This window comes from Cupressus sempervirens, chromosome 4, assembly GCF_028749045.1.
Source record: "Cupressus sempervirens isolate cs-2001-9-10 chromosome 4, ASM2874904v1, whole genome shotgun sequence".
NCBI lineage: Eukaryota > Viridiplantae > Streptophyta > Pinopsida > Cupressales > Cupressaceae > Cupressus > Cupressus sempervirens.
Genome location: NC_143121.1, coordinates 115444807 through 115472698, shown reverse-complemented (window position 1 = coordinate 115472698; position 27892 = coordinate 115444807). Strand labels below are relative to the sequence as shown.

General features: G+C 31.2%; 1 protein-coding gene and 1 pseudogene across 1 annotated transcript; one reads left to right on the top strand and one right to left on the bottom strand.

The window, feature by feature from the left end:
* Positions 1-3166: 3166 nt before the first annotated feature.
* LOC149560195 (V-type proton ATPase subunit D pseudogene) lies at positions 3167-3794 on the bottom strand (annotated as a pseudogene).
* A 20316-nt stretch (positions 3795-24110) lies between these two features.
* LOC149560194 (F-box/FBD/LRR-repeat protein At1g13570-like) lies at positions 24111-25251 on the top strand. The gene is made up of 2 exons (XM_089827575.1): positions 24111-24806; positions 25045-25251. Exons 1-2 carry the CDS (start codon positions 24111-24113, stop codon positions 25249-25251), a joined length of 903 nt encoding a protein of 300 aa, XP_089683701.1.
* Positions 25252-27892: the final 2641 nt, after the last annotated feature.

The window sequence follows — 27892 nt, the reverse complement described above, 5'->3', positions numbered from 1 at the left end:
TCAAGCTCCACCAAGGTTGCAAGGGTACTTCACTATGGAGACCCTACACTTGATGAGGAAATAGTCATACCTAGTTATGACTCCAAGAAAATGAACCTAGCACAGATAAATGAAGTGCAAGAGGCACTGGAGAGAAGGAAGAAGAGTGAGATACAAAATGAGTATAGACAAAAGCAAGCACTTGTAGAAATCAAAGACATATTCCTTGATGCATTTAGCTTTCCAGTACTTGATGAAACCAAGCCCATCATGAAGCAACTGTCCAATATAGTGGACCAAGTACAAAATGAATACTTTGATACTAATGTTAAGTTATTAGAGTGGTCTGAAAAGAAGTTTCAAATGAAAATCAATGAGAAAATATCTAGTGAGATAGAACTTTCACAAGTTGAATTGGCTAAGAAGGTTGAAAAAGTGAAAATAGTACTTGAGAATATATTCTCATTGTACTCCAAATTGTGTGACTCATCATATTTAACACAAGAAACTAGCCAAAGGATTCTGAGCTTGGAATGTAATCTTTAAGATTTCTAGCACACAACTACTCAAAGATCCAGCTCAAAGTGAGAAGCATTTTGCAATATGCTTCACACCTAGGAGTTAGATGTATTAACAAAAAAACAGGCCAATGTTAAGGCCAAATTGATACAAATTCAATCTACTATTACCCCACATCTAGAAGTACTATATAAAGAAATGGCCTATGTAGAAAATGTTCTAAAGAAAGACACTAATCTTTCTACCCTAAAAGACCTATTACATCTTGTAGCAGAGATAGCCATCCAACACAAATCACTAGAAATTTCTTTAGATAATTGGGATGCTCCTCTGAAGATTATAATGGAGGTAAATAAAATATTTTTGGCTAAATATTCAATTCATTCTTAGGACCCTTTGACATAAGTGTCAAAAAGGAGGAGATGCAAATTAAAAGGGGGAGAAATTACATTTTTGGAGATAATACATTTTTTGATGGAAGTAATAAAGAATATCCAAAGGGGGAGATATTCAAATTCAAATTATGTGGAAGTAATAAGGAGATACAACAAAAAGGATGCAAAACTTGCAAGAAGATGTGAAAGGGGGAGTAGAAAGGGTGAGTAGATACAGAGTAAAAACAAAGTAGAAATAGGGTACATAGTAATAGAGGCAAAAGAATGATAAGGTAGACAAGGCAAAGAGTATCAGATACATCAGTATTAGAAAAATTCAGCACAAGAGTCTTTGGTTGTAGGAATGGAATTTTGGTTACAGAATTGGCACATCAGCTCAAGGGGAGTTACAAAATTTTGAGGTATATAGAATTTTGAACAAGTTTTTGAAGTCTTGTACATATGTCAAACAAAATGTGTAGTATACTCATAGAGAATAGATTCATAATGTTTAGTTAAGTGTTTTTTCCACTCATGTCAAAGGGGGAGATTGTTGGTCTTAGAATGATTTTGACAATTGAGTGTCAACACACTTAACCAATTCTTTAGTTAATGCCAAGTATAATATAATGTGTGCCAAGCTAGAGAATTCAATAGGTGTCAAGTGAACTTTAGGTGCCAAGTGAAGTTCAAGTTGTTGAAACTATAGCCCAAAAATCAAAGATAATAATAAGCAAATAGAATGAGAAAAATTGAAACAAAGAACACCAGAAATATCTTAGGAAAACTCTTCAAGAATGAAGGGAAAAACCTAGCCACACAAAAAAAAATATCTTTATTGATAATAAAAGTTCAAGTGTACAATGCTTATATGATGCAAATATATAACAATAGAAGAGACTCTTCATATTCTAACCAAAGATCTCTTGAGTTTCTCGTAACTCCTACAATTAAAAATTACTCTTTGAATATTCATGCCTCAATGCATGTGAATGACACATTTCATTTATATTTATAATATTACAAATTAAACTTTAAGTATCTTGTTCAGCTGAAGATGACAATAATGATAATAACATTCATATTTCTAGAGATAAAGATCTCTATCATAGCTACCATCTTCAACACTCCCTCGTAGCTAGAGAGAGATCTTTAGTTGAATAGTCACATAATGCTACAATCAAAAAAATATCAATGACAAATTCTGATCATATGAATTCAAAACATAATTCATGGAGTTACTCAACATGGACACCTATAACAATGAATCATATTCATGGAATCACTCAACATGAAAACCTATAAAAATTATTCATATTCATGGAATCACTCAACATGAAAACTTGTAATAATCAATCATATTCATGGAATCACTCAACATGAAAACCTGTAACAATCAATCATATTCATGGAATCACTCAACATGAAAGATTTGCAAGACTCACAACTAAGCCTTTGTTCATGGACTCTCTCAACATGAACTATCATGGAATCTCTCAACATGACATCCAACTCCCATCACAGAATCTCTCAACATGATGACATCATGGACTCTCTCAACATGATGTTTACTATTGCATAGTGAAAGAGTTATCATAGCTGATCATACAATCTCATTTATTCACACAAGAAAAAATAAAAGACTAAGACTCGATTCCATTTAAGTCTCTAATTTTATAAAAATCACAAGCAAAGGGGATTCCATAAGCACTTCCTCTTAATAGAAATAGATTTGATCATCATATTTAGTTAGATGATGTATCTTCCCTTTAAGGATGAACATTTTCCTCTAAATCATGAACTTCCTCTCAACATAGATATAAATCATCTTGTTGCTTTTTGCAACAGAGAGATATTATTAAAACCATCATCCATTTATGTATAACTCAGATTACATAATAACTATCGCTAGAAATAATGTATGCAATAGTTACATATAGGCTCTTAGTCGATTAGTATCCAAAGGGAATACTTCCAATTAAATAATGCATTCGGCCTCCTTAAAATTAGAATAAGGATAAGTAAATACTTGGCTTCAAGAATTGCTCAAAAGCACCTGGAGGCTTTATAGCTAAGAACTTATAATCAAAACCCCGATCATGAGCCCAAGTTTTCTCATAACAAAGTCAAACCTTTTGCGATGATGGTCACTAGGGTTGTTGAGTCGAGCAATTGATCCACCTTAATTTTCTAATATCTTGACGCAACTCATAGTTGTAACGCCTTTCTTGATACATGTTCATTACCCACTATAAATGTTTTCGTTTGATTGCCTCCTAGTAGACACTTTGTTGTTAAAAATACTGTTGAATCTTCTTGAGCCTAAAGAAATCCTCCCTCTCCAACTCATCAAGTTCCTCTTAATATAATTAATAGCATTCTCTAGTCTCAAATTCACCACATTCTCTAGTGCATTGACCCTTTGATTGGTCGCCTTGGTGGCCTTGTCTAGCATCAAAAACAAAGTCTAGAGTGATGCCAATTCCATGAGAACCTCAATAGCCTTGATGTAAGTAGATCGATAGGATTAAATCTACTACCCTCCATCGGCCAAGCCTGTCAAATCATTCTTAGTCACTCCTTCCTCTATAAAATACTCAAATTTGACACTCACAACATTTTCCTGATGACCATAGACCTCGACGGTTGTAGATTCCACATTTTCTAGGATGATATGCTTGATGTTTTCCCCTACCACATAGTTGGCTCTAGTTAGGGCAAGGAAAATTATTTCATCGTTTCACCCATGGCTTCTTTCGCTAAAACGATCTGCTTCAAGCTTTGTCAAAACTAGATGGTAAGGGCATCAATTTTCTTCTCTAGTAGAGTGTACCCTCATGTAATGCCAACCAACCATGATTTCATCACGCCTAGCATCATTACCATCGGCACCATGTTTAGTTGCTGCCCCTATCCAAACATATTTCATAGCTTCTACTTGACCAGAGTTCAAATCCCTCAGAGTTGCAGAATTCAATAAAATGCCCAATGCCTAGATGACTCTTTCAAATCCTTTCCTTTGATTCCCCACTTAGATCTGCAACTAATGGCCGAAAAATCATGACTCATTTGATAAAAGATTACAGTCAAAGCATGTAATAATGGAATTGTTAACCTTATAATGGTTTTTGACACTTGAGTGCCAACACACTTAAACATATTCCACATTGGATGCCGAGTACATCATGCATGCCGAGTGAACTTCATGTGCCGAGAAGTTTTTAGATGCCGAGTGAAGATCAGCTACTGAGTGAAAATCAGATACCGAGTGAAAATTAGATACCAAGTAAAGATTAGTTACCAAGTGAAGTATAAGTGTCGAGCAATACAAAGTGCTGAGTGTTAACAAGTGTCGAGTAATACAATTTTGTTAAGGTGCCGAGCTATCCAGGAAACAACATGTACCGAGTATTTGCAATACTTCAAGAGCCGAGTAACTCAGTATATTAGCATAAGAGTTTGTAATTGCACAAACTATGATGCAAACGGTTTTTACAGCCGACATAAGGTAAATCTTGAAGGATTTAATGATGAGATCAAATCTTTTAATTTTCCTATGCAATTTGTATGCAGCCAATAAGAAAAATGCTAAAGGCATGCAACCAATCAGCAAAAGATAAGTATTGAGCAGAAAATGAAGATTGAATGTGGATCGTAGATCCATACCTAATCCTAAATTCTCAAATGTCTTTATAAGGAAGACGAAACTTCATTGTAAGAGGTAAGAGATAAGAGGTGTGAGAAGGCATACAAGGGTGAATAAGGAAATCTATTTTTAGAAGCAAGAATTATCAGATCACAAAGGATCAAGATCAAGAGAAGGTGAAAAAGGAGCCTACATTCAGCAATCAAGGATTGTAATCAATCAGGTTTATTGTACCTAATACTCTCTAGCAATTGTATTAGAATAAAAACCCTATGGTGATAGGTTAGCTTAACAGCTATTTCGATAAATCCTTTAACTAGGTGATGAAATCCTTTAACAGGGTGACACTTCATGTTAAGTGTTTGTAAATCTTTTAACCAGGTCACTATTAATACAGTGTAAAGCCTTTAACAGGGCAGGCCTTTAACAGGGCAAACCATCCGAAGTGGTTGAACAATATTGCTGCAGTAAATTTTTGTGGGTATCATCCCCACCCCAGTTTTACCTTCTTATTTCTGGAGGGTTTCTGGGTTACCAAATTCCAGTGTTAAGTGTTATTAATGTGTGTGCTTTGTTTCATGTTTATTTGATGTATTTACATGCATTCAATTTACTTTCAATTAAAAGTTTTACTGGCTAAAGTATGATACTTATGATTCACCCCCCCTCTCATAAGTACTCTTTCCATATTTGAATATCCCAATAATTGGTATCAGAGCTAATCCAGGTTCTCAAAGGGAAAAGCCTAACAGCTTGAGGAAAAGATCTAAATATGGAAGCCTTCAAACTTGGAAAGATCATTGAAAATCAGGTGATAGATGTAGCTTAGCTTTCAATCCAAAATCACTTCTAAAATCTAAAAAAAAATTATATGATCAATTAAGAAAGATATTTGATCTTATCATCTTTGAGGCACTACATATCTATGACCAAAGGATTGAAACCCAAGGATCATGATTAAAAATATGCTTGAGGAAAGAAGAAAACATTGCACAATTGCTTAAATAAAGAAATATACAAAAATCTTAATATATTTCTGTAATCTCATGCACTAAACTGCATCGAGGGTCACAAAGAAAGATGAAGACACATCTCATATCCACACAAAAAAAAAAATCCCTTAGAGATATTACATATACTAAAAAATAGGAAAAAAACAAACTCTTCTTTAATTGTGATTATCCAACTAGGCTCTGATACCATGTTGAAACTATAGCCTAGAAATCAAAGATAATAACCAACAAATAGAAGGAGAAAAATGGAAACAAAGAACACCATAAATGCCCTGGGAAAATGCTTCGAGAATGAAGGGAAAAACCCAACCACACAAAAAAATATATCTTTATTGATAATAAAAGTTCAAATGTTCAATGCTAATCAGATGTGAATATATAACAATAGAAGAGACTCTTCATATTCTAACCAAAGATCTCTTGAGTTTATCATAAATCCTATAATTAAATATGACTTTTCAAATATTCATGCCTCAATGCATGTGAATGACAAATGTCATTTACATTTATAATATTACAAATTCAACTTTAAGTATCATTTTCAGCTAAAGATGACAATAATGATAATAACATTTATTTTTCTAGACATAAAGATCTCTATAATAGCTACCATCTTCAACAAAACTATCGAGTGATAAGTGATGTCGAGTCACTATAAGTGCCAAGCAAAATATAGATTTTGAGTGAAACAAAATAGCTATAGGAGCCGAGTGAGATAGAATTCCTAAATGTGTCAAGCCTCAACAACTAGTAAAGTGTCGAGTAACACAAAATCAACATATGAGTTTGTACCTTCACAAAATTAGATGTAAACTATTTTTGAGGTGACTCAAGATTAATCTCGAAGGATCTTGAAGATAAGATTGAATCTTTTGCATTACCTATGTAATCAACATATAGCCAATAAAAAAAATGGAGAAGGCATGCAATGAATAGGAAAAGTGCAAGAATCGAGTGGGAAATGAAGAGTAAATATTGATCATAGATTCATACCTAACCTTAAGTCTTCGAAGCCTTTAAAAGGATGATGAAACCCCATTATGTATGTAGATGTGAGAAGTGTATGGGTGAATTATAGTGAAGTGTAGAGGGGTTTAAAGACTTAGAAAGAGTAGAACAACATTGTAGAATCTAGTTGATCAAGAACAAAGTATCAAAGTTTCAAGGAGAAGACATATCAAATCAAGCAAGGATCAGAATAGATAGAGAAGAATGAGGATCTAGAATCAAAAATTAAGGATTGCAAGTCATCAAGTCAAGACTTTCTAATACTCTCTAGCAATTGTATTAGGAATGAAAATCATGTGATGATAGGTTGGTTTAATAGCCATGTTGTAAGCCTTTAGACAAGGTGCTAAATCATTTAATATGGTAACATTCCAAGTGACTGTTTGTAAATCCTCTAACTAGGTCACTTTTAATAGGTTGTAAAGTTTTTAATAGGACAAGCCTTTCATAGGGTAGACCATTGGAAGTGGTCAAACTTTGTAACCTTAAACAGTTGCATATTGTTGTAGTGATACTTTGTGGGTGTCATCACCACCCTAGTTTTACCTTCTCATTTTAGAGCGTTTATGGGTTACCAAATTCTTATGTTATCCATTTTGCATGCATGTCATTACTTTCATTTTTATTAGATGAATTAGATGCATGTGAATGCTTTTAGTTAAATGGTTTTAAAGAGATTAAAGTTAGTTACTTCTGATTCACCCCCCCTCTCATAAGTAAATCTTCCCACTCATAAATTCCAACACATCTCTCACTATAATTTACTGGTAATGTTCCTTATCGTAATCTACGTTACATTCTAACATCACACATTTTTGGGGCCCAATACTATAAGTTATTATTCATCTATGATTCCTTTGTTGTAATTTCAAGTACATGTACAAACTACCAATAAATAGAAGGCTCTATGAGAGAGACAAAGGAAGAATGACTTTATAGGTATTCGCCAATAATGAATTATTCTCTAAAATTTTGTAACGTGTATTACTACTAATTCCAAAAATTCATAGATTCTTATCTGCAATAAATAATTCCAAGTGACTTCTCCAGTAGGTGGTGCTAGACCTGCACATAGACAAAAAAGGCATCTCAAATTATGATCATCGCCATTACCATCTCTTGTCGTCAATCAATGACCTAATGTTGCTTCTCCTAACCTATGTGACTTTCTAACATCACACATTTTTTAGGATTGATTATTTAAGTTATTGTTCATCTACAATTTCTTTGTCATTTTTTCAAGGACCATAAGAACACTATGATCATCACTAAAATAGAGCCAAGTATTTTGGAAGACATACATGGAGGGCATAGTTATTAGTACTACATTATGTAACATTAACATCTTGAAATTCCATGAGTATGTAACATTAACTTCTTCAAATCTTTGGAATGTGTCTAGCAACTTAAGGTTAGTATATTGTTGCACATGATCATGTGATGACAACATGGTTGCAATGCCCTTTTGAGATTTTAATAAAGTGGGAACTCTTTCAATTGTCACTTTTAATCATGTGACTATTTGTATTAAAGTTTTCATGAAACTTCTTATGTTTTGGCATTCCTTTTTCATAGGTTTACTTGATTCAAATTTCCATCATATTCATTTCTCATGTGCTAGAGTTATCCTATTTTATTTGAATTACTAAATGTATTGTCATATCTTTTAGAGTATAGTAATTACATGATATGTACAAAATGGTTTTTGGAAAGATGATTTCATTTGAAACTTAGGAAATACCATGACAATTTTAATCTGTCATCTCCTTGGCTTCTTGCCCTTACTAGCATCACCTTCAACATTTTATTCTCAGGGTTTTTTTTGAACCATTTAAATTCAGCGTAGATATTATATATAGTGACTTCTAATAACTAAAATGTAGATGTATTTATTACTCTCCTATGTTTGCTGGGGATTTTTGGGCATGCATGAAGGCTATATTTTTATACTATAGGTTTCTATACACGTATTTTTTCAACAAAAATAATATTTTCTTAATGGTTAAACTAGGCTTTAAGAAGATACAATCAATTAAGTACAATGAACATATATGAGCTTTTATTTTCAAATTGTTATCTTAGTTAACAATTTCCTTATGGCCTGCATGTGACTATGTAATTACATCAAACAATATCACTTAGATATTTATTATTGTACCCTACTACACTTTGTTGTTTGTAAGTTCATTAAATTTAATCACACTTGTATCTTATGTATGCATCTTGGGCATAATTATATAGTTATTTTGATTACCACTTAAGACACTAAGTTGTAAGCAATGATGTTATGCACTACACTTGTATCTAATAATATTGAGCATATTTATAAAGAAATTTGTGATTATAACCTAACACATGAAGTATTTTTGTAACAATATTGTGCATAATTAGATGCATGTGAATTTGTTTGTGGTTACTATTGATCTCAGATTGGTTTTAACAATTGAGTGTCAACACACGTTAGATATTTACTAAGTTCATGCCGAGCTAGTAATGTATACCTAGTATAATATGTAAATATCTAGATGCCGAGTTACAATGAGTATCGGGTTACGCAAGTGCTGAGAAGATAGACCATGCTGAGTGATTCAAGTGCCCAACAAGATAGTTGATGCCAAGTAGTTCAAGTTTCAAGCCAGAAATAGAACTATAGTTTCGAGCATTAGTAATATCAAGTGCCAAGTAACACATATTGGACCTAGTTATTTGTAATGGCACAAACAACTACGTAAACCATTTTCATACTGACTTATGGATAGATCTTGAAGCTCTTGAAGATAAGGATGAATCTATTTGTATTTCCTATGCAATCACATGTAGTTAACTAGAAAATAGGAGGGGTTAAGCAGAAAAATGGATGAATCTCAACTATAGATTCATACCTAACCCTAATCCACCAAAGTCTTTGTAAGGAAGATGAATCCCTTAATATTGTGATAGATAGATGGTCCAAAAAGAGAAGTGATATCAAGGGGTGAATGAATGAATTGTTCAGTGATCATTCAAGGTGACTTAGCAAAGTGAAAGAATTGGAGAATTAGTTTGGAAAATAGAGTATCGAAGACATAACATTGACATATCAGATCAGAGAGGATCAAGAAGGACATAATAGAGATCTGAAATTAGCAAGATGAAGTTGTAAGTTGAATCAGATCAAACATTCTATTGATACTTTCTAACAACTATACTAGTTAGAGTGAAATCCTTTGGACTAAGGTTGGCTTAACAATCATTGCAAAATTCTTTAACAAGGTGACATTCCAAGTGAATGTTCTAAAATCCTTGTAAGCCTTTAAGAGGGTAGGCCTTTCATGGGGCAGATCATGTTTCATGGTCAACACTTTTGTAGTGCCTGCCACTAGTTTGCATTTTACTTTCATTGCCAAACTCTTTTAGGCCAGTTTTATGTTTGATGATTAGTAGTATTGTTTTAAGATTATCGGATATTGTTTTACATTCAGTTTATTATATAGTGAGATTACTTGGTACTCTATATTTCATGTATGTATGATGATTATTCAGTGGTTTCAGTTATCGATGATGATTAGTTAGATGGATTATAATATGTGTTTCTTTATGTATGGTGTTTCTGATGTCGTTAAGGAACGGAGTCGTAGTCACCTGCTAGTCAGAATCTACAGGATGCACCACTTCTTGCCATTGCTTGTTTAGCTTATAATATTGTGTTTGTACATGCATGGATTTTATGCAGGTTGCAGGTACTGGGTGTCAACTTCCTTGAATTGGCAGGATAAGCATACCCTATCGCATTATCTCAATGGTAAGAGAGGGGAGATAAATCTTAAGTCCAAATCCTAAACCCTTTAGCCATTTGTCCTAATTGATAATTAGGAAAAGTATCTGAGTTGAGTACCCTTTGAATGCGTTGAATGACATTAATTCATGATTATAACCCTTTTTGTTTGATTTGGCATGTGCTTTTCTATGATGGGTTTTCGTATGTTGCTTTATGAGTCTTTGCTGTAATTTTTATTAATTTTAAGTCTAATTAAAAGATTAATTAATAATTTAATTTAATGGAAAATTATTATGATATTTTAATATTTAATTAATTGAAAAAAATTAATTAAGTATAAAAGAATTAAATTTGAAGATAAAAGTTTTATGTTTAAATTTAGAACATGATAATATTTATTTAATTTAATAATAATATATTCAGAGTTCATTTTTAAATAGATGCTGAATATTATTATTATTTAAGTTAATAAATATTTTATCAATTAGAGTTCTAAAAATAAATTAAGAGTGAAAAGATATTAAATTATTAAAAAGATTTTAGTTCACATGATATGTGCATGAAATTAAAATAATAGAAATTAATTAAAAGATAAAACATGTGAATTCAATAAAGATATTTAATTGGATGGAATTAAATTTTATAAATAAATTAAAATATAGAAGTCAAGTGGAAAATTAAATAAAATTATTTAATAATCCACTTAACATGCATAAAAAGATAAAATAAAGATTAATAAAAGTTAAATTTGGAGTTGAGTCTTGTTAGCACAGAGTTATTCTGGGTGAAAGTATAGTTGGTTCCTCAATTTAAGGAGAGAGAACTCATTATTACTTGAGGGTTCATTTTCGAAGAAGGGGGATTGTTTTGAACACGAATTTTGGGAACAAATTTTGGAGACACGAATTTTGGGAGAGGAATTTTGAGGAGATAAATTTTGGATGTGAAATTTTGAAGCAAATTTCAGAAGGAGAATTCTGGAAGAATTTTTAGAGAATGGTTCTTGAAGAGGAACGAATTCTCTCATAGTTTTCGGGGATTGCGTATTAGCATCAGGCTCAGGTAGGGTCTTGTGCTTTGACCACTGATTAATTATGCAATTATCTTTTCCCATCTTCTTCGTGATTGTTACAAAAAGAATTTCTAGGTATTTTTGAATGAATCATTCACTCTCTTGTTATGAACCCTATGATATTATGTCATATTTCATTTGTATATAAGAATTGGAAAAATAAATCAATTTGAAACTTCGACCGTAGGAAAGATGAAATTTTACTTAAAACAGGGAGGGTTTGAAATCTAGGAAAAGAAAATTTTAATTTAGAAATTCGATTGGTTAGTGAAATTTCTCCTATCAAACTATGATTGCAAACATTTATAAAAATTAATAAAAATTTAAATTAAAATATACTTATATTTAAAAGGGGTAATGTTGAAGTTTAATTATATTAAGTTATTATAAATTTAAATAAATTAAAATATTAATAATACGTACTTTATTACTTTTGGAAGGGAATGATTTAAAAGATTTTTAATTAAAAATGGAAATGTTAATAAACTATGAATTTTGAGAAATAATTTGTTATATTAAATTTGGTATAAAATAAAATTAAATAACATATATTATATATATATATTAATAAAACAAAGTGTAAAAAAAAGTCAAAAAATATATATATACACAAACTGCCCCCACGTACCTTTCTAAGTCAGCGGCCTTTATGCACGTTGTGCGGCACTAATCGTAGTGATAGTAGTCATACACCAGTAACAGGCCTACGATTAATCGCATGGCATACTCTTTATAATGTTATGTTTTATTAAAAAGTTTTTATAAACTTTTAACTAAAGTAAGATACTTAAAAGTTTTTATAAAGTTTCATAAGATACGTGTAAAGCTTTTTATAAACTTTTATTAATTAAAATATGTTTAAAGTTTCTTTTAAATTTTTTTTATAAGCTTACGTATTATTAATGTTTTTTAAAAAGTTATATAATGTAAAGTTATTATAATTAGATAAATATGATTTATAAAATAAATTTTATTATTATTTAATAATTTTTATTAATGGATTTTAATATTAAATGTATTAATAGTACTTTATTAATAAGTTTTATAATGTAAACTTATTATTTGTTAATTTAAATATTGATGCATTTTAATATAGTTTTTGTAATTATTAATTTATTAATAGTTTTTGGTTAAATATAAATAAATTGATAATTAGGGAAGATATTAATATAAGTATGTAGATCAATAATTATTAATTAATTTAATTAAAATTAGTTTAAATAAAGTTAATTAATGATGGATATTATTTGATTTAAAAAAAAATGTAGAATTATATTATTGATTTAAAACATGATGGGAGGATAATTCTAGTTTCATTCGAACAAATGAATGGGTCAACTTGTAGGGTTATCTAGAAATCTTTTGAACTTGAAACATACCTTGAAATAAAAATTCTAATTCTAATGTGTAACTCAACTGTGTGTTTTCAAATCCAAACTGTTAGACTATTATGTTCTCTATTTATTGTCTATGCTTTGGGGTGTTTCGAGGTTGATTTAGCAGTAACCAGTTAGGTTGTTACCAGAGGCTTGGTGGGGGTTGTGCAATTGTGATATTATGATGATTTGTTCTTGATGTTTCTAAACCCAACCATGGTGATGTGTGATATGCTCTATGATGGATGTAATTACTATTTATTATTGCTTTCCAGTTTCCTTGTGTGGAGCTGAGGTGTATATTTATGAGTTACCTGACTTAACCATTTTTGACTCATCGATCAGTTATATATATAGTTTTCTTGTCAGTCGCTTTGAGAGGACTGAGATGTTTTGGATGGTTTGCTCTTGATGATGTCATATTGTGACATGTTTGACTTGACCATTTTGGAGTCTTCGATCAGTATTATTTTGGGATGTTTTATGGTTGCTCGTTAAGAACCAATGGATATTGTGGGATACTTTTCGATTGCTCATTGGAGAACTGATGGATATTGTGATTTATCATTTGATGCTTTTCAGTTGCTCATGGAGAACTGATGTGATTATTGTGGACTATCTTTTGATGCTTTCCAGTTGCTTGTATAGGATTGAGGTGATTTTGTTATGATTCTTTGATTTGTGATTTTATGAACCTAGGGTAGGTTATATATGTGTAGTGTCGGGAAGTGGCTTGCAATGGGGGCCACGGCCCTAAGAGGCTGCTAGTGTAAACCCATTGTAAGTTGTTTTAATAAGTGAAAACATTTACACTAAATGAGAGAAAAATGAACCTAACAAGATAATTGTATGTTCTCTCCCATGCCATGAGTGCTAGTATAGACTAGGATGGGGTAGAGAGAACGCTTGGTTGCGACCTTGCATTCTATAGTATGCCTCGTCAGTTCGAGAGGATACTAGTGGTCGCAGGGATCACTAGGGACCCGAGATTTCTAAGGGATTGCTCAAATAACTTCTACATGACTTTTGCGATTACACTTTCTCGCTTGCATAGAAGGTTTCCTACGTGTCTTTATGTGCCTCTGGGTCTAGATGTCTATCTATGTTGGAACCTTTGAGTTAGTGTACTTTTAGGATTTTCCAAACTTAGAGAGTACTTGTGTTTTGTGTTTTGGTATCTTGTTTGGGACTTGAGACTATCTCCTCAGCGCGATGGGAGCGGACCATTTAGGTTCCACGTGGTCGGGTGGTAGTGATTTTTACTCTTACCATTGAGATCCATTTGTAGTCACCGTGGCTGGAGCTTCTTGGTATGCTTGTTTATCATATTTAGATGATGTTGTTTACTTATGCTTTATTCTAGTATGTTAGATTTTTATATCTTTTATGATGGAGGGATGTATCATGTATGTTCTTAATTTCATTTATTTTACTGTACTTTGTATCATGGATTTGTGGAGGTTGATGCACTTCTATTTTTACATGTGTATATTCTTTTAAGCCTTTCATACCCTGTGACATGTACAGTGGATGATTGAGCATTCCGAATTAATTTTCCAAGAGGCATTCAGAACAAATGTATATTATATGGACATTGGACTTTCTGATTATTCTTTCATGTGGATGTGATAGTTATTAGATTTAGTTTTAGATTAAATTTAAATGTGACTCAATGTCTTGGGATCCTTAAGGAATGTAACCTGTTATGTATGTTTTTTGATGATTACATGTTATTGCTTTCGCTACTATGTGTTTGATGTGTATGCTATACTTTCTTACTTTTAAAAAAAAAATGTTTATCAAACTTAGTAAAACTTTAGGTTAATTCTTTTGGATCCCTTGGCGAGGCGTTACAACTTTGTAATTGAAATTGTTGATACTTTATTGCTACAATAGTGAAGAATTATAGATGTCATCTCCACTCTAGTTTTACCTTCTGATTTGGAGGGTTTCTAGGTAATCATATCAGGTGTCAAGTGTGTGTAAGCTTACATGTTTGATACATTTACTTTGCATGTTATTTACAACTCAGTTTATATATGCATCTAATGAAATGGTGAAGTTTTAGTTGCTAAATGTTGAACTTCTGATTCACCCCCTCTCAGAAGTACATGTTTCCCATTTGTAATTTCAAAAATTGGTACTAGAGCTAAGTTTAATTGGTATTAGTCTCTACACAATTAGTGTAGAGACCCTTTGGCATAAGTGTCAAAAAGGGGAAGAATTAAGAAAAGGGGGAGAAATTAAGTTAGGGGTAGATAAATATGCAAGGAGGGAGAGAAAATAGTAAGAGAGAGAGAGAGAAAATAGGAGAACAATAAATAAAGTATACCAAATAAAGAGTATCAGGAGAACAGAAAATAGAGTATCAGTACTTTTGAAGTCAAAGAGTATCAACAAGAGACAAATCTACTCAGAATGGAGAACATATTTTGGATACAAAATAGGAGAAACTCAAGGGGAGTTACAAATTTTTTGAGGTATATAGATATTAGATAAAGAGAATCAGGAGAATAGTAAACAAAGTATATCAAATAAAGAGTATCAGCATTTTTGAAGTAAAAGAGTATCAACAAGAGACAAATCTACTCAGAATGGAGAATAGATTTTGGATACAAGATAGGAGCATTAACTTAGGGGGAGTTACAATTTTTTTGAGGTATATAGTTTATTATAGAATTTTAAAAATTCTTGAAGTTTTGTATATATGTCGAGCTATGAATTTACTATACTTGAGGAAATTAGATTTTTTATGTATAGTTAAGTGTTTTTGACACTCATTTCAAAGGGGGAGATTGTTGATCTCAGATTGGTTTTGACAATTGAGTGTCAACACACTTAAGATATTTACTAAGTTCATTTTGAGCTAGTAATGTAGGTCGAGTATAATATGTAAATATATAGATGCCGAGTTGCAATGAGTGTCAAGTCACTCATGTGCCGAGTCACTCAAGTGTCAAGAAGAGAGGCCATGCCGAGTGATTCAAGTGTTAAGAAAGACAAATGATGCCAAGAAGTTCAAGTGCCAAGCTAAAAACAAAACTATAGTATGTGTCAAGCAAGATAGTTCATACTAATTAGTTTAGGTGCTAAGCCAAAAATTAGAACTATAGTATCTGTCGAGCATCAGTAATATCAAGTGTCAAGTAACATAGATTGGACCTAGTGGTTTGTAATGGCACAAACAACTATGTAAACCATTTTCATGCTAACTTATGGATAGATCTCAAAGCTTTTGAAGATAAGGATAAATCCATTTGTATTTCCTATGCAATCACATGCAACCAATAAAAAAAATAGGAGTTAAGTAGAAAAATAGATGAATCTCAACTATAGATTCATACCTAACCCTAAGCCACCAAAGTCTTTATAAGGAAGACAAAGCCCTCAATATTGTTATAGATAGATGGTCCAAAAAGAGAAGTGATATCAAGGGGTGAGTGAATGAATTGTTCAGTGATCATTCAAGGTGACTTAGCAAAGTGAAAGAATTGCAAAATTAGTTTGTAGAATAAAATATCGAAGACATCGCATTGACATATCAGATCAAAGAGAATCAAGAAGGATAGAATAGAAATCTAAAATTAGCAATATGAAGTTGTAAGTTGAATCAGATCAAACATTCTACTTTTACTTTTTAACAACTGTATTAGTTAGGGTGAAATTATTTGGACTAAGGTTGACTTAACAATCATTGCAAAATCCTTTAATAAGGTGACATTCCAAGTGAATTTTCTAAAGTCCTTTAATCAGGCACACTTCTAACAGGGTGTTAAAATCCTCTAACAAGGTAGGACCTAACAGTCTTTGTAAGCCTTTAACAGCGCAAGCCTCTCATAGAAAAGATCATGTTTCATGGTCAACACTTTGTAACCATAATTGATGCCACTTTATTGTTGCAGCAATCAATAATTATGAGTTTCATCTCCACCCCAGTTTTACCTTATGATTTGGAAGGTTTCTGGGTAATCATATCAGGTGCCAAGTGTGTGTGTGTGCTTACATATTTGATGCATTTACTTTATATGTTATTTACAGTTCACTTTATATATGCATCTAATGAAATGTTGAATTTTTAGTTGCTGAAGTTTGAACTTCTGATTCACCTCCCCCCCCCCGCAAAATACATGTTTCCCATTTGTAATTCCAACAGTTACAATATGATATATCAAGTATGTAGATTGAAAATGTACACAATTGTATACTTATTATTTTAAATGAAAATAAACTTTTTTAATGGTTAACCTAGGCTAATTAAGTAGATACAATGAATGAAGTATAGTTGACTTAGATTAATTAATGATAGTTGGGACTAGTGGATTAGATAATTGCTCACTCTTTAAGGAAATTAAATGTGACAAGTAAAATATTTAGCAATATGAATGAAAAATTTAGATCTTTTATAACAAGATTATGGGTGTTTTCTAGTTTGAAAAAGGGCCCCTTATCATTTTAATGACTCGGGACTTGGTGATGATCTAATGCTCTTCTAGGGGACAAGTTTGCAGGCCAAGGTGATTGTACAAAAATTCAAAGACAATAGGCAAGGGCCTTAGAAAGATTTATGAAAAATTTTAACTTACTGGCAAAGTTCACTATTTTCAAGGTACATTCATAAAATAATGGTCAATTCCTCTCGTGACAATAGTGTCACATGCCAAGTATGGTTTGTGTCATCTTCTCTTGTTCTTGCATCTACACCACTTGATGTCAATGTTGTGATTCATGTTTGGCTACACCCAAAAATGGGTCTCCTTTGTGATATTTCCTTTCCTTTAAGATATTTCATTATTATTTTGGATGTGCAAGGTGTCGTGTACTTCTTCCATGTCCAATAAGAAATTACTTCTTTTAAAACATATACTTCTTCCTTATTGGATATCATGGCTTGGTGAATGTAAAGTGCCTGATTTATATATGGTTTTTCTGCCTAATTTAGATGATGTCCTATATTTAAATATTTTGTTTTTATCCCTCCACATTGGCAGATTACGAAATGCAAAAACCGATTCCATTCTACTGAATGGCTTTCATTGTTCTACCCGATAGTTGGGTATCTCTCTATCAACCCCATCACAACTCTTCTTGATTAATAATTTATTTGTCTATATTTTCTCTCCGTCTTTCTTTGTGGAATCCACCTTCAAGATGTTTAAGATTTATAGAAGGAACCCTACTTTGATACCATGGTGATTTTAATAGATAGAAGAACCCTACTTTGATACCATGGTGATTTTAATAGATTTGTCTTTTGTTGTAATTTGTAAGAGCACTTATAATTTTTCTTTGCATCTCAAGTTACCTTATGTGCATATATCTCAAGTTAACTTTTGTAAATATGTATATGATATTAAGAGGCATGTCTCTCTAGAGACATGTCTCTTTAATTTTCAAATTAGTCATCATAACATTTTCTTAATATCATGATTAAGTGAAATGATAACTTATGTGTTTGTTTGTGCACATACATACAGAGACACATACATCTGACTAAAACTACACTAACATTAACAACATGCTCTACTAACCCTCAAGGTGAGTATTATTTCCTCTTTTTCGTTACATAACACTTACTTTGGTACACTAGATTAGATCTCTTGTTGTCTATAATTGCATGTGTTTACCTTATTTCCATATTCTTCTAACATAATCACATCCTTCAAATGGGAAAAACTGACCTTAGAATAAATATTTCTTAAAGTTCTTAGGTCTTGCATTGACACCCTTACATCCCTTTGGGTTTTGCTGAGCTAACCTAAGTCCTCCAAAGTGTCACATTTTAACCATATAATTTGGTGGTCTACAACACTAATCATCATTTTATATGTTACACACATATATATCCATATTTATATCTATATATACATATACATATACACACAAACACATTCATTCACATATAATATATGTACCTCTATACATATGTGTGATGCCTATTAAATTCATATGCACATATAAATATATGTTTTTAATTCTGAAAGACCAAATTTTTAAGAATTAAATACAAATGTAATTTTTTTTAAAACATAACCAAGTTGAAAAACCCAATCACATTATGCCCAAGTAATAGATAATCCCAGGGCTTGGGAGGTTCATTACTACCAATTCCCTCATTTTCATTTTTTTTTGTGAGCTTCATTTCCCTCCACTTTGCTCATTTTTCACATCTTAATATGTTCTTGGAGATTAATTTTTGTCGAATCACTTTGGTAAATTTTGTAAAATTACTACCATAATTCCATTTTTTTAAAGCTTTCTAACATTTATTTTCTATTTTAGATAAACATTAATGTATTGTAGTTTAATTTTCTTTAGTAGTGTCCTCATAGTTCATAGTTCTTAGAGAGATTGTACAAACTTAAAAAGAAAAAAGTAAGTTTTCAAAAACAATTATGCAAGTTATATATGGTGCACAAATATGTAATGTACTTTTGGATGTTCCCTCTTCAAAATATTATTAAAAAGATTTCCTAATAAATATTGCATAGAAATAGACAACATCTAGCTCTCGCTATCAATTATCTTTCTACAAAATGATTTTTCAAAATATTAAATCAGATCCATTTTATAAAGTATGTGTACTTCAATTCTTCATCATTGTAATCTTCTAATTTTGAGTACATGTAACTCAAATTTCTATTTTCAAGTTTACATACAATTAAGTTTCATCTTCCATGACCTTGGTTCATAAAATTTTACATAGTTTAAACATATTCAATTATTCATTTGTACATTGAATCCAATTTCAAAGACATAAAGAGCTTATAACTAGCACTTGCACCCCCAAGGAGGTGCAAGGGGTACATTGATAAGGGAAAATGGTGCAAATTTATTTGTCCGTGTGATTTTGAGATTGTTCCTAATACCATGAAGACTCGGTTTACTATATACATTCTAAGACATTGAAAGAATTTAAATCAAACAATCCTGCATTGATTCTCTTATGCAAAAAACATAGACACAAATATATACAAATGAAGGTTTAAGGATGATTACGTCAACCATTCAAATGCAAGTGGGAATAGATGATCATTTTGAATGCATTTTATAGTTGGTTTCTTTCTTTTATGATGTCAATGATTTTTTGGTTGAATCCTTAGCTACCCTTGGTATGTGCAAGATAAAATTCATCCATTATCCATTTTACAAATGTAGATTCAAAAGGAGTTCCAAGAATATTAGATGAAGGATGCCTTCTAAGAGGATTCAGTCAACATTTTACACACAAAACCCTTTTTGGAAATCGTATTTTGAGCATTTGCAATTAAATACCCAAATACAACATAATCTAGAACATTAAAACATAACAATTTTTGCTATGTGGTTAGGTATGATTGATCGTACTTGGATCCATGGGATCTTTACAAAGACAATAGAGTAGAAAATACAAGATGTGACAAATAAATAAAAGATAAATGCTTTTTGAAAACATGCTAGATATTTTGTACAAGATTTTGCATGTAAGTAAATTCATTTCTATAAACTTCAAATTCCGCATTTTTTTTCTTCATATGCTTGCAAACCCATATTTCCATTGTAACCTTCAATTTTAGTTTGTGTTTTTAAGTTTAGTAACTACCCAAAAAAAAAAAAATTATTTTGATTTTAAAATCAAATCCTAAAGAAACACCCTTTTCTTCTAGATAGTAATTGATTGAACACAATTCACAAGATGGAAATAAATGTCTACAAAATTCTTCTAAAAACAATTACATCAATGACAATGAAATGACATTCACTATTGTGCCAATGTATGCATTTACTCTAGATCAATGACAATTCACCTTTTATGTGCATTAAAATACTAATAAAACTTCCACAAGCATTTTGTGCTCTTTTTGGTTCCTATTTTTTCTTTTATATTAACCTCATAGTATGTTGTAGTGTTATTGCTTTGAATATAGGCTTTGGTAAGTGTTGATGTTTGTCAAATTGTGATAGTAATATCAAAAACAAACTATGTGCTCTTACATTCCATATAAGAATGTAATTTATCTAACATGATACACATCAATATGCTTAATCTCTAAGAGATACTTATAAAGGATTTTATTTCATATATGACGCTCAAAATATTAGTGTTTACTTATTAATATAGATTTATAAATGTATATAATAATATTTTTAATTATAATTAAAAATAACTATAAGAAATTATTATTGGATAGAAATGATGTGGATGCTGTTCTATATTCAATTGAAGATAAATTATTATTATTAATAATATTTAGAGAAAGAATAAATAAAAATGGCTCATGATACAAACTTTTAAATATCATATAAAAATGATGTATAATTTATAACTCAAAAGTTGTAATCTAATGCAGATTCAAGGTTTATGCATTTGACTCAACTATATTGCACGTTTCTACATATGTCTCTATGCTTCGTGTTTTTTTGCCTCTAATGAGTGAGAATCTATTGGTTTAAACTTCCTTTTCAAACATTGGTGTCAATGATAGTAGCGATGTTCACTTTTTCATAATCTAGATTGTTGTAACATTTCACTCTATGCAACATGATACACAATCATTGTTTATATTTGCATGGTGTGATCACACTTTTACAAGCATCATCCATGAAAGAAATACTTTAATTTAAACCCAAAAAAGTTAATTTTTTTAATTCTAATAAATAACATTTTAGTTAATTGAATTCCAAATTTTAGCAAATTTCCATGGTAGTCCATTGTTTCAGCTATAATGTCACTTTCCAATTCATTCATTGGATTGGGTTTGGAATTCACATAACCATAGGTGATTTCATGATCATCTCTTGTTTTAATATGATTAAAGATCAATGTGTGACAAATAATAAAAGTATTTTGCATTGTTGCACGAGCAATGTTATGAAATCAAAATTTGTCTTAGTTGTTTATTTTGGCTTATTGGAAATTAGTTGATGCCAATTTTGGGTGATTTGGGATAGTTATGAATGTGACTCATGGATTGAAATTGGTCATCCCTAAATCCACAAGAAATGTCGATGGAGTCATTTTTAAAAGAATAAGTCAACCAATGTGACAAGAAAGCCAAATTCCATGAGTAGTCGAGGATGATCAAGCATCTTGGTCAAAGTAAAAAGAGTACATAATTTGGTTGGAGGACAAATCAATTGAGGAGTGTGAAATGGTTTTGGTATGAGTTGATGGATGTGGTTTATTTCTTCTAGTTAGGGACATAAATAGTCTCTAGATGAAGATTATGATCCTCATCACATGTCTTTATATTCTCATTAATTGGTATAATAAAATAAGGTTTTTGTGACTTTGTTCTAATATGATTGCCTCCATTACTATAACATCATTGTCGTGTACACATTGGGTTGTTGAACAAGTATCCTTTGCATGTTGTAGTATGTTAAGAAAGCCAAGACCAATTCTAGTTATAAACTATGACAAACCATTTGTAGGAATGTCAATCCAATTGATTGATGGTGGAGACTGATTTGGTAACATGAAGAAGGGATTGCTTTTGCTTATCTCAATAAAATCCATAGAATTGGATAGATCTTCCATTGATAAAGAGAGAACATTCAATAACATATTGAAATTATTATACAACTATATCACTAGCATCATTGTGGAAGTCAATTTACAAGTATCATCCTATTAAATTGAAATGTTCAAAAAATTAGAAAACAAAAATTGTTGTCTAGAAACCTATTATAATATATAATAGTTATGATTAATTGAATATAACTGAAAATATTATCCATCACAATGAAAATTGCTTAGAATTTATATGTTAGTTTGTCCCTCCCTTCTAAAGTCAGCCCCAATATTATCTAGTGAAAAAGATTGAAGAGCGAGAAGTCTTGAGAATCGATTTGGGGCTTGGACTGAAAAATTACTCATGCCATACAAATTCGAAGTACATTTTAAAAAGTAAAGCCCATTCTTCTATAGCCGTGCATACAGGAATTATAGATATTAATACCACACAATCGAATTCAGAAATAATCTAATAAAAAGCAATAAACACTGTCATAAAGGTAGGGATCTATTAAAGAGTCAAAAACACTAATTTTCAAAGGTCAGAAAATATTGATTTCAGGATAGATGAAGAAAGTGATAAGCTATTATCTAAAAGCAATGCAAAGATCGTTGTTAGTTCCGTAAAAGGAAAAACTTTGTCCTTACATAGAAGAGAAGTCCTAAAACAGAGCCAATGAAGAAATAGAAACAGTGACAGATCAATATGAAGAATACATCGATTACATGAAAGAAGGCTGCTATGCCAAGCAAATGATCACTCCTGTTTTGATGCTTAAGAGTGTATATGTTGACGTTGAAAAGATATGGTAGAAACTTGTTGCTACAGTACATAATGTAGTGATTTTTAATGTTTAAGGACTGTCATATTTGAAAGAAGAAACCAGGATTGTCTACATGTTATCGAAGCAGCCAACAGAGATGCATTGTAACAACATGTTTCAAATAACAAATGAATGCTCTAAAAAAAATGCCTAATGAATGACTAACTTTTTAAGATGACAGTGATGAAGCACAAATACAATCAAAAGATACAGTGGTACAGAGGCATGAAGAAAAATCAATAGAGTTTTGATAAACATGTTAATCAACCGAACATTATCTAAATGACTTGAAACAAGAAGTTCAAAGAAGAACATATCAGTTTAAGAATAGTTGTGCCATAAATGGCGATGTCTATGCCAGCAATTTTAAATTAAATTTGAACTCAAGATACAGTTTTAAAATGATTTTTTATTTAATTATTAAAAACAGTAAATTGGTGTTATGATGCAGGCATAGACATTGGCCAAGAGTTGCTGGTTGTGAATTCACTGTTGGCTGTAAGTAGGGTCTCTAATTCAGACTCCAAAGGGGAAGAGGACGTTGAAGCTAAAGATGGCCTTAATTCCAAACAATGGCAAAGAATCATCCGAACAATCTAGAACATATTAAAAGACTATGATTCTGAAGATATTTAGAGGCGAGCTGTTGATTGAACCAAACTCCAAACTCCATCCAAACCCATTGAACTGAGAATCACATAACTCAGGTTTCTTTAACTCATGTTTAATAATAAAAATAATTAAAGTAAAATTCATATTTGAAACACACGTAGAAACAAAGAAATTATGCTCAAACTCTGAACCCGATTTACAAAAACCCTTCATTCAGCTCAGACTCGGTTCAAGCACAGATTCGTATTCATATACAAAACTAAACTTTAACGAGGTTACCCTTGAAAGAAACCGTTCACTTTCCTGCGGTTTCCCGAAAATGGTGTAGAGCTTGGACTTGTTTACTTCATCTTAAATTTTCTGATGAATTTATTGAATCTGTTTCAATAACTCCTTCGAAGTAAAGAAAAGTTGGATCTAAATTGACTTACCCTGTTATGGCTGAAGATATAATTAACAAGACTATTCTTATGCAGTGTGCTGGCCTTGAGTCTTTTGAGCTTCACAATTGTGAGAGGTGTGAGAGAAGCATTCACAAGTGGCTTCTCTGGATTTCTTCATCTGGTGTGAAGACCATTAATCTCAAAAGAAGTGGAATTAATATAGAAGTGTCTCACGCTCTGTTTTCATGTGTGACGCTTAGGTTTCTCTCTCTGGAAAATTTTGCGGTTACAAAGGTTCCCGAGCCGTTCGTGGGTTTTCCTCAACTTGTAACATGCCATCTTGAAAGTGTTCATCTAAGCCAGAAACCATTTGAAGCAATTTTGAAATTATGTCGTTCTCTTCAGAGTTTGACTGTATTAAAATGCTCATTGCCTTCACGATTGAAAATAGTTTCCTCGAGTCTTAAGTTTCTTCAACTTGGGGATGCAATCTGTTCTATGAAAGTGAATTGCCCAAGATTGGAAAGCATTAAAATCACTGAATGCTTTGAACTCAAAGTGGTGAACATATATTTACCTGTATGCGTTCATTTGGAAGCGGATTTTGAATGTCTTGAGCAATTCGTAACAGTAAAATCACTGAAGAAAATCACGTGTTTCGATATTTTAACATTCCATCATTTCCAGTATCTAGAGAGCTTTCCTTGCTTGGAAGAGCTGTACATTGCCAATATTTTGTCTTCTCCAATGGTCAGTATTTCTCTTTTCATTTAATCTGCTTCATAAACTTCCTTCCCAATCATTTGAATTCAAGATTTTAGTGACATCTCGCAAAGCACTCATCTATAATTTTGGATTACTATTTAAGAAAAATTTCTGTAGATAGGCTTTTCCATCATAATCAAATCATCGATCAATACTTTCATGTTTTCATATGATTTTTAATTAATACAAATTTTTAACAATTTGATATTATGTGAACGTACAGAGAGTTTTACCGAAGTGGTGTACTATACGACTACCAAATTTGGAGAGTATTACTATGAATATTGGGTTGAAAGATAGAGAGGCTATTTCGTTGTGTTCTAAGATTTTGAAAGGTGCTCCTCTTTTGAAAACAGTCAGAATCGGCATGGATTATAAAACGGAGACATCCGAGCCTGAGGGTATCGATAATGCTCTTCAATTTTTTTGAAAAGAAGTTTGACATGTGATAAATGATGGGTGTTTTAACTTTTACATGAAATCCTTGTATTTTTAAAGTTATTAATTTTCATTTGGAAATTAACCAATTGCTATCTAAATTGAGAATTTTTAATTAATTATCTTTAATTTTAGTAAAAATTTGTTTAAATTGATTAGTAGTTCAATGTTAAATTTTTAATATTTTTAGATAAAACGTATAATTGCATCTGACTATATGTTGGAATATAGCTGGAACAATTAAACTCATTTTTAATTGATATTCAATCCAAATTCTTTAATATTCACTTCTGATTCTTGATATAGAATATTATTCACTGGAATAACTTATAGATAATCTTTTGAATTTTATTGTTCATAAAAAGAAAGAAGTAATTGATGTGTGCTCAGATTTCAGTTTCATTTATTAAAATGTTACATGCAGAGACGTCGAACATTTATATTCAAGAAATGCAAAATAAGTGCATGTATGTTATACTAATTAGCTTTGTTTTAGTTTTCAAGTGTTATTCAATAGTATTCCCAACTGCCACTACTTAACGTGTCTATTCAAAAACAGCCATGAACACAGCAACTACAAAAACAAAAACCTGCTAAATTGTACCAAAAAAATGGATTGTGGTAGTGAAAAGAATGCTATTAAAATTATTAAGAGATAACGAGTCATTTATGGTCATTAATATATATGTATTGGGACAATAGGATAACGGGCCACTTTTAAATCCTATATATTAAGGAGTAAATTAAGAAGTTTACTTTGACTATTTAACACTTTTAGGCTTATAATGAAACTTAGTATGTGATATTTAAGCAGTCAAGATAACTTAAGTCATTTATGGTCTCATACAAATCTGAATGATAAATCCAAATGAATACTATTTAAAATTAAATTAATCAAGTTCCTAAAACTGTTTTGTGGTGGCCTTCGCTGATTGGTAGCTCACTGGCTCCGTACCTCGTAGGTCTGAACCCTCCATCAAAAAAAAAATATTAAAAAAAAAACTAGCACTTGTACCTATAAGAGGTTTTCAAGGGAAAAACCGATAGAGTATTTTATGCATATTTATCATTGTAAGAAATTGCATAGATAAGTAAAGGGTTAAACATAATTTTCTTATGATTTATAAGATGTTTGGTCATGAAACAATAATGGCTAGAGTGGTCCAAAAGTGCTTACCAACAAAGGTATTTTTGAACCTGAATAGTAGTTTATCAATATAATTGTATAATGTCATTAGAAGCAAGCATAATGTTTGATAGAAGCATTGTATGTAAGTAAAAGTAAGTGTGCCAAATTTGATACTACAATATTGTTGGTGACTGAGTTTATTCCAGACCTCTTGTTTCATATGGCATTAAATATCTAAAAGCTAAAATTCAAAGGAGAAGGGGAAAGTGTTGCAATAAGGGCATTTGGAACTTGTTGCTACTGTAGTGATGTAAAAAAGTGACTTTTTCTTGAGAATAAATAAACTTGTGCGCAACGATGAACTCACAACTCACAAAAACTAAACATTGAAATAAAATTAAATAAAAATCTAGGAATGTAGATGACTTTGAAAGGAAATGTAGAGCTTCTGATCCAATGAGCTATGTCTATATCATCGCTGAAGAGAAGCAGAAAATTTTGAACTACAAAAAATTTGAAAGATAAAATATAAATTATGAAGAGGATTTCTTTAGCCACTATCCATTGTGAATGAAATCATAATCAATTAGACAAAATAAAAGAAACACTTAAAGGGCATAGCAAAGAGTACATAAAACAAATAAGTTGCAAAGAAATTTAATTGTGAAAAAGTTTGATTAAATAAAGAAATGAATATAGATATGAATTGAATACCTCATAACGTAGAAGTTTTGGGAATTATCTTTGAGCTTCTATTCAGGTAGACTAATATACAAAAAATTGTGTCATTGGCCCATTTATCTATTCTATTGCTTTGTAGACTTACATTTTTGACAGGTCAAGTATCCCTTATTATTTGAATGCAAATTGCAATACAATAATGTTGTTGACAAGTCAAGTGTCCCTAATTATTAGAATGTAAATTGCATAACAATGACATTTGTAACATAGACAAAAAGTTTGAAGTAAGTTTGTGCTCAAAGACTATGAATATTATTTGACAAATAAATGAAAGAAACACATATTATTCTATTTTTGCAACTTCTTTTGCATGTCATGCCATGTTTCAATGGTCATTAATAGTTTTTTTTTACATGTCTTCTCTTTATCTTCTTTAAATGGGATCTCCCTATGTTAATTTAGTATTCTATAAGGAATTCTCAAAGTTTGCATGATTTCACACATGTATCTGCACTAAATTTTTAATCATGTGTTTTTCAATTAGATAGTGACTTCCATCACAACAAGTTTCAACCATCAAAATACAAGAAGTGAAATAAATTCATGACCTTAAAACATAGTTTTCATTTTCCTTACTCAATTTCACAAGGAATGATCCTCCACACACATCGCCCCACTCTTTCTTTATTCCACATTAAGTCATACATTAGATATTCAACATTGGTTATGTTTAAATGTTCTTCCAGTCTTCTATTTTGAAAGATTTTTATTTTTTTGGGAATTAATTTACAAGAAAATTTTAAATCATTAAGCACCTTTTTGA